Consider the following 8,303-nt stretch of genomic DNA (forward strand, 5'->3'; position numbering starts at 1 on the left):
TTCGGATATAATGAATGAATTGGCAAAGGTCGACGTAAAAACTGCAATGAAAAAGTTACTATAGACTACAAGTAGAAAACTTATAGTTTTAGTACTAGGAGTCAAAATAATTTGGCTTCTGAGTTACCCCTACCCCCGGTCCATATAACACTGTCTTACAGGAATTCGCCCATACACCATGACACAACCATCATACGTAAAGAACGTAGTTAGAAATGTGTCAACGTTCATACAGGGACTGGAGAATCGCTTGGCCAAGGAGACATCTAGTCCATGGCTCCTATGTGACAGTCAAAATCGCGGCACACAGCGACAAATGTCATGGTACATGTACATGGTTTGATGTCTATAAATCCCATGAAATGTTCCCTTTGAAATCGAGATTGAAATAAAGTTGACTGCACTTCGCCCCAGCGGAGCCACGCGTACCAAGTTGCATGTCTAAACGTGCATTATATGCCGCATTACCAGACAATGATTAATAACGGCTTACATTGGTCATTTAAATAACACTACAGAGCACGTTTCTATTTGTGAATAGTAATGCTTCATTACGAAATGCTGATACTTATTTCCAAATAAATACTGCGTCATCGAGCATTATATATTTGACAAGCTGAGTACTGAATATAACTTTTAAAAACGGAAGATTGTATCGTGTAACTGATGTCAATGTTCTTTTACCACGGACTTAAGATGGCGAATATAATTCCGTTGTTTTACTTTTTATATGTTACAAGTTGTCTAATTTGTTTCCTGCTATAATTTATAAACATCGTTATAAATGAAGACGGACAAACGATCGATATACTCCGACGCGCCGTTATGTATCAAGGTTGTGCCAGGTAAATAGCTAGAACACAAGGTTGTAAACACATGTGTGCGACAATTCAAGGAGTTAATGAAATTACAATACACCTGATAGTGTGATCTGTTCTGTGTGTATACAATTTTAGCTGTCAAGATGGACGATCGCATCCTGAGTAGACTTTCGTTATGAATACACCACAGGGCAGCTTGTAAGAACACAAGGGACGGGAATATATAGTCTCCGAGCATATGCATGTTTATTTACTGGTACCGCATTGATTGTCACATGTAGTATACCTGTCACTATCATGAAGTCTATCGCAACTTTCATTTTTATTCAGATCACGTGTGCGTTGTACGCGTCCTTGGTTCTGGTTGATTTCCCCGGGGTTTTCCCGCGGCGAACTACACACAGGTAACACTGATTCCAGTTTGATTGGAGTCGACAGCGTGTTGACAACCCGCGTACAGACCAGACATTGCCTGTGTAGGTCGGATTTACTGTGAGAATGCCAATACGAGGGGGGAGGCGAGGTCGGCGGGTGATGGACGAGGAAGAGCCCCTCCCTGAGGAGGTGGAGATGGAGGAAAACTTGAGGAGGGAGCTACAAAACGTAAGTACAACGCGTTACTATTACCAGGCTGTAATCCCTAGTTGCAACAACGCCGTCGATAGCCCCGCCTACCCGTACATGTAAATAAAATTCATTACATTCACCCTAACGTGGGACACTGGCGAAGATACTGGAGCACCAAAGACACCTCCACATCCATAAAATACAAAAAAATCGAAATTGAAAGTGAAGTGGCAGGCGTGTCTAGTCAGCTTTTAAAATAGAACAGATTTAAAACAAAAGATAACAAGATTTTTGCACTACCTGTTATTATCTATACACTGTTATGTTTTCTGTATTGATAACCACGTACATATTGTTGATGTTTTGTAGAATCCACTTACATATTGTTGATGTTTTGTAGAAATGATACGTTATCTATAAATGCTGGTTAATGGGGAAAGCTGACTAATCTAAATGTAGTTTAATCCTGGACCGTGTGAGACACACCCGTGACCGAGTAACGATATAGATTGACTCATAATGTTACATGTATTATGTATCGTCAGTTCTTCCTGTTTTTGCCACAGAAATACTTAGACTTGTGTATGTTTATATAAGTCTTGTACATATATTGTGACAAGATCAGTGTAATATAGTTCAGTATAAACACTGGTGACTTATACATGGAATTCCATATTAAATGATAGAAATGTCTCTTGAATTGACAACAACTAAATACCTGGTAATATAATATTTGTTTTATTGTTTTATTGGGGACACAGCTATCTAGTATTTTCCACACTGAACCATACATCTTGTGTTCTCCACAACATCCCCTTACCTACCTCTACACGGTACCTTCAATAACCGAGTTCTTGGATTTAATTTAATGTGTAACTTTAATTTGAAAGACTTCATTGTTAGCTAATCCCCGCACTAAGTAGTGTGTAGAACATTTAGGACTGGCAAAGAGCTGGCAACAGTGTTGCTATACTGGGTTTAAGTCACTTACATGGTCAAATCATACAGGTGTACAGTGTATAAGTACATACAGTACACAGGTAAACATTATATAAGTAACTACAGTATCAAATAATATATGAAAATGTGGAATAAAAATGTTGGTAAACCAACACAATTATCCAGAAAGTATAAAATAATGTGAAGATGTACCGTAATAGTGTATACCACACTATATAGGTTGTTCAGATGTGTATACCACAATATTATATTTTACATTGTATGAACTATACAATGTTAAATAACGTAGAGGTGTATACCCAGATATAGGTTGTTAATACATTGTAAAATAAAATACAGTTGTATACCACAATATTAGTTGTATCAAAAATAACTACAAGTGTATACATACAATGTACCACAATATAAGTTGTTAATACAGTGTAAAATAACTTGCAGGTGAAAACTACAATATAAATACATAAAAGCACTTAAATGTGCTATTTAAAGCTAAGGTGTACCACAATATTTGTATTTACCTTGTGTAATTATATACAGGTGTATACCACAATATAAGTTGTTAATAGAGTGTAAAATAACTTGCAGGTGAAAACTACAATATAAATACGTAAAAGCACTTAAATGTACTATTTAAAGCCAAGGTGTACCACAATCTTTGTGTTTACCTTGTGTAATTATATACAGGTGTATACGACAATATAAGTTGTTAATACAGTGTAACATAACTTACAGGGGAAAACTACAATATAAATACATAAACGCACTTAAATGTACTATTTAAAGTTAAGGTGTACCACAATCTTTGTGTTTACCTTGTATAATTATATACAGGTGTATACCACAATAGAAGTTGTTAATACAGTATAAAATAACTTACAGGTGAAAACTACAATATAAATACATAAAAGCACTTAAATGTACTATTTAAAGCTAAGGTGTACCACAATATTTGTGTTTACCTTATATAATTATATACAGGTGTATACCACAAAACAGGTATATTTACAATATATAGTATGTACAAGCTAAAAGGCAGTATATTGAAGTGGATTATCCTTACGACATTGAGCTGAAATAATTAAGTTCATTTTGGACCCCACCCCCTTGCATTGCTGTATAATACTTTGATAATGTATATTAGTTTTGATATGAAGCAGGTAAGCTCCAACTAAGGCCAAGCTCTGTGGTTTATTTTAGTGTTTTGATAACCAATATCTTGAAAGAAAGGTATTTTCCTGTGACCTTTTGTGATTTTCCAATATGCCTCAGAAATGAAATCTATGAGAAGAATTAACCGTTTTTCTCTAAGACCATAATACAGGGATAGTGATATTTATTGCCGAGCAGAGTGAGACAGGATCTCTTTCTTCTTTGTTGAGTTATTTTATTTTGTCTTACATGCCAAGAAGAGTGAGGTGAAGCATCTTTCTGAGGTTGTATGAATATACTTAGAATGTTTGTGTATAATACATGAAAAAAACAGAGGCTAAAAAAGGTGGGGAGGAATCTGTCCGAATCCTCTGGACACTACTCCACCCCAACCCTCTTCTGTCCAATGTCCATGTCATACTCCACCCCAACGCTCTTCTGTCCAATGCCCATGTCATACTCCACCCCACCCCTCTTCTGTCCAATCTCCATGTGATACTCCACCCCAACCCGCTTCTGTCCAATGTCCAAGTTATACTCCACCCCACCCCTCTTCTGTCCAATGTTCATGTCATACTCCACCCCAACGCTCTTCTGTCCAATGCCCATGTTATACTCCACCCCAACCCGCTTCTGTCCAATGTCCAAGTTATACTCCACCCCAACGCTCTTCTGTCCAATGCCCATGTCATACTCCACCCCAAACCTCTTCTGTCCAATCTCCATGTCATGCTCAACCCCAACCCTCTTCGGTCCAATGTCCATGTCATACTCCACCCCAAACCTCTTCTGTCCAATGCCCATGTTATACTCCACCCCAACCATCTTCTGTCCAATGTCCAAGTTATACTCCACCCCACCCCTCTTCTGTCCAATGCCCATGTTATACTCCACGCCAACCCTCTTCTGTCCCATGTCCATGTTATACTACAACCCAACCCTCTTCTGTCAATGTCCATGTTATACTACAACCCAACCCTCTTATGTCCAATGTCTATGATATACTCCACCCCAACGCTCTTCTGTCCAATGCCCATGTCATACTCCACCCCAAACCTCTTCTGTCCAATGCCCATGTTATACTCCACCCCAACCCTCTTCTGTCCAATGTCCATGTCATACAATAACAATGTCTTGACAAAAGTTGAAGATGACAGTAGAGAAAATGTGGTTTTGTTCCTATTCAAAAGTGTTTGGCAATATTCACAGGGAGACTTAATTCATTTTTTTTTAAATTAATAACGAAAATGGGACCCTAAAATAGAATATTGGTGGTAAGCGGGATGGGAAATGAAATAAAGCATCAAGTTTTACTGAATGAATTGTTAATATATGTGAATCTTTATATTTTTACATGTCTGGTGCTGTTAACAGAAATTCAAGCCCATGTTTGATGAGGTAAGTACTGCTGCATCTATTTCATTATCTATTTGAATGCAATAATATAACCATATCCACCTTACGTAACAAATATATTCCTCGTTATTATTGCACAAACCCAAATATTTATAAGTTTAAAGGTCTTTTATCATTATGCAATCAACGAGTTCTGACAGGTTTATCTATTTTCCTAACCAAAATGGCTCCTCTTTTGTGAATGATGCATATGTATAACTGTTAATAGTTAAATAACTTGTGAATTATATGTATGGTTGTTTTTTATGTTTGTTTTGTATTTTCCATTGTATGTCATATCATGTTACTATACCGTACCGATTCTAAATTGAACTGTCCATTGTACTTCATTTTCCATATCTGCAACTTTATTTCCTCATGTAACACATATTATGTGTCTGAGTGTCAATACAATCTTGCCTTGTATACATGCATGCACCTGTCCATCCTGTCAAAATTTAATATATGAATTCATGTACATGTACCTCATGTTACACATTTTCATGTGTCTGAGTGTTGGAAATAAAATCTGGAAAATCTGAAATCTGCATCTCGATCTAAACTCACTGGCAAAGCTTTTGTATAAATTGTGATCCATTATTAAATATATTTATGTCTGATTCCAAGTCATTATCACCGTGGTAAGCTTGTAAGACATGTAAACTGCACAAAAACAACAAGAACACCTCGAGTGAATTGAAAATGTCCGTTTTTATTCAAAATGACATGTTTATAAATGTAGATAGGTAAGTATACAATTTTATCTTGCCAAGTTTTTAGTGAAATGTACTTAATTAACAAGTCTAAGATCCAGGGTACAAAAGTGCCTCACAACAGTATAAAGAATGTAACAATTACATGTATTCATTGTTTGATGGGTATTTTGATAGAAAGTAGAGTTAGCACCAATTTTCCTGTCAGTGATCTGTAGCTATATATATAATGGAGGTTTTACCTGTAGATTGACCCAGAGTTTGTGTAAGCTATGATCTGTTCTGACATTGACCCACAGTTTGTGTAAGCTATGATCTGTTCTGACACCAGTTAGAGTATGTGTAACACTTTATTACTCACACTTGTTTACACTGGTCAGTCTATGTGTCTGTGTCATGGTGTGATAGAGTCCAGTACATTAGATTTTGACATATCGATTTATTAGAAGATTATACTTGGATTTATTGGTCAACGACTACTGACCAGTGTAGACTTGTGGGTCAGTGGTGTGGTATATACGGTCAAGGAACTATGTGTCAGTTAATGTGTCTGCATGTGATACATAAAGATATACCTCTGAACCCAAACATTCCAACATAATCTTACACAGAAAATCCTCTAGGAGTTCATGTATAGTTGAATGTAGCTATGTAATGTCTTATTGAAATCACATCATTAATATCTAGAGCAAACTGTTATGTATTATGAAATTTATGATGAGTTATGATCTATCTTTAATTCAATATCATTTTAACAAGTCACCTTTTAATTTATTTTACAGCATTTTAAATAAAGTACACAGTTTTTACATGTGCATATATTAATATACAAACCTATCTGTCAATACCATGGGAAAACATGACATTATTGTACACATTATTGTACACAACAGTTGTTTAGTTTGGCCTTACAAATAAACCCCATATCACTTTTAATTGAATTTAATTAACAGTTTTGTTGGCCTATACACGTTTCAGTGCGATAGACTGGTACATTACCAGGTATTAAGTAAAAACGTTTCAGTTGTCAATTAATGTGTCCCATTACAATAATTAACCTTTTATACTGTAAGTGTGAGACAAAACTGGGGGTTTATGATCCTTTAACCCAGATATATCAGAGCAGTGCGAAGAAAGTCTGGTTTAGTTATCAAGGTAATTAATATAATATTGATCTGAATTCGAAGGTAATTAAGATATTGTGGATATTTTATTCACTCTCAGGTAAACTCTGTGGTCATAGCTTTGTGTTTCCTCTGACAATCTAGGCTCTGAAAATAATTTTACTGTTTGAGGTGGGTCAGGAATGCAGAAATATCTTGCATAGATTTTTTCATTCAAAATTACTTTCCCATGAAGCTACACATTGTAAATGATTTTACTTTCAGTGGTTGTGGAATGTATCATTTACATTATAGTTACATGTGTAGTTTAGCTCAGTGATCCGCATATAAGAATCCAATTGATGTTCCTATTATAAACTTTATACCAGAGAAATTGTGGAAATGTTATCCAGTGTCGTTGTTTACAGTCTGTCCTTACACGGTCTGAGAAGTGCCCTTCGTTACTAAAAAATACTTAACAAGGAAAACCCACAAAACCTCTATTACCACAAGATAGGGATACAAATACTTTACAAGGAATACACACAAGCCCTCTATTACCACAAGATAGGGATACAAAATTCTTAACAAGGAACACACACAAGCCCTCTATTACCACAAGATAGGGATACACATACTTTACAAGGAATACACACAAGCCCTCTATTACCACAAGATAGGGATACAAAATACTTAACAAGGAAAACCCACAAGCCCTCTATTACAACAAGATAGGGATACAAAATACTTAACAAGGAATACACACAAGCCCTTTATTACCACAAGATAGGGATCCAAAATACTTAACAAGGAACACACACAAGCCCTCTTTTACCACAAGATAGGGATACAAAATACTTAACAAGGAACACACACAAGTCCTCTATTACCACAAGATAGGGATACAAAATACTTAACAAGGAATACACACAAGCCCTCTATTACCACAAGATAGGGATACAAAATACTTAACAAGGAATTCACACAAGTCCTCTATTACCACAAGATAGGGATACAAATTCTTAACAAGGAATACACACAAGCCCTCTATTACCACAAGATAGGGATACAAATTCTTAACAAGGAATTCACACAAGCCGCCCTCTATAACCACAAGATAGAGATACAAAATACTTAACAAAGAATACACACAAGCCCTCTATTACCACAAGATAGGGATACACATACATAACAAGGAATACACACAAGCCCTCTATTACAACAAGATAGGGATACAAAATACTTAACAAGGAACACACACAAGCCCTCTATAACCACAAGATAGGGATACACATACTTAACAAGGAATACACACAAGCCCTCTATTACCACAAGATAGGGATACAAATTATTAACAAGGAATACACACAAGCCCTCTATTACCCCAAGATAGAGATACAAATTCTTAACAAGGAATACACACAAGCCCTCTATTACAACAAGATAGGGATACAAATACTTTACAAGGAATACACACAAGCCCTCTATTACCACAAGATAGGAATACAAAATACTCAACAAGGAATACACACAAGCCCTCTATTACCACAAGATAGGGATACAAAATTCTTAACAAGGAATACACACAAGCCCTC

General features: G+C 36.1%; 1 protein-coding gene across 2 annotated transcripts in view; it reads left to right on the plus strand.

Annotated features, from left to right (window-relative positions):
• The first annotated feature begins 682 nt into the window (after positions 1-682).
• LOC110458626 (rhomboid-related protein 2-like) overlaps positions 683-8,303 on the plus strand; it is a 25,828-nt gene continuing 18,207 nt past the window's right edge. The window contains exons 1-3 of one of the 2 annotated variants that reach the window (XM_021510412.1): positions 683-845; positions 1,152-1,424; positions 4,872-4,895. In XM_021510412.1, the coding sequence (XP_021366087.1) occupies positions 1,320-1,424; positions 4,872-4,895 (129 nt within the window). In that variant the 5' untranslated portion in view covers positions 683-845; positions 1,152-1,319. Of the gene's footprint in view, positions 846-924; positions 1,020-1,151; positions 1,425-4,871; positions 4,896-8,303 lie in introns of those variants that run through there. The other variant, XM_021510410.1, reaches the window with a different exon arrangement.

Source organism: Mizuhopecten yessoensis, unplaced genomic scaffold, assembly GCF_002113885.1.
Source record: "Mizuhopecten yessoensis strain PY_sf001 unplaced genomic scaffold, ASM211388v2 scaffold9677, whole genome shotgun sequence".
In the NCBI taxonomy this organism is placed as follows: domain Eukaryota; kingdom Metazoa; phylum Mollusca; class Bivalvia; order Pectinida; family Pectinidae; genus Mizuhopecten; species Mizuhopecten yessoensis.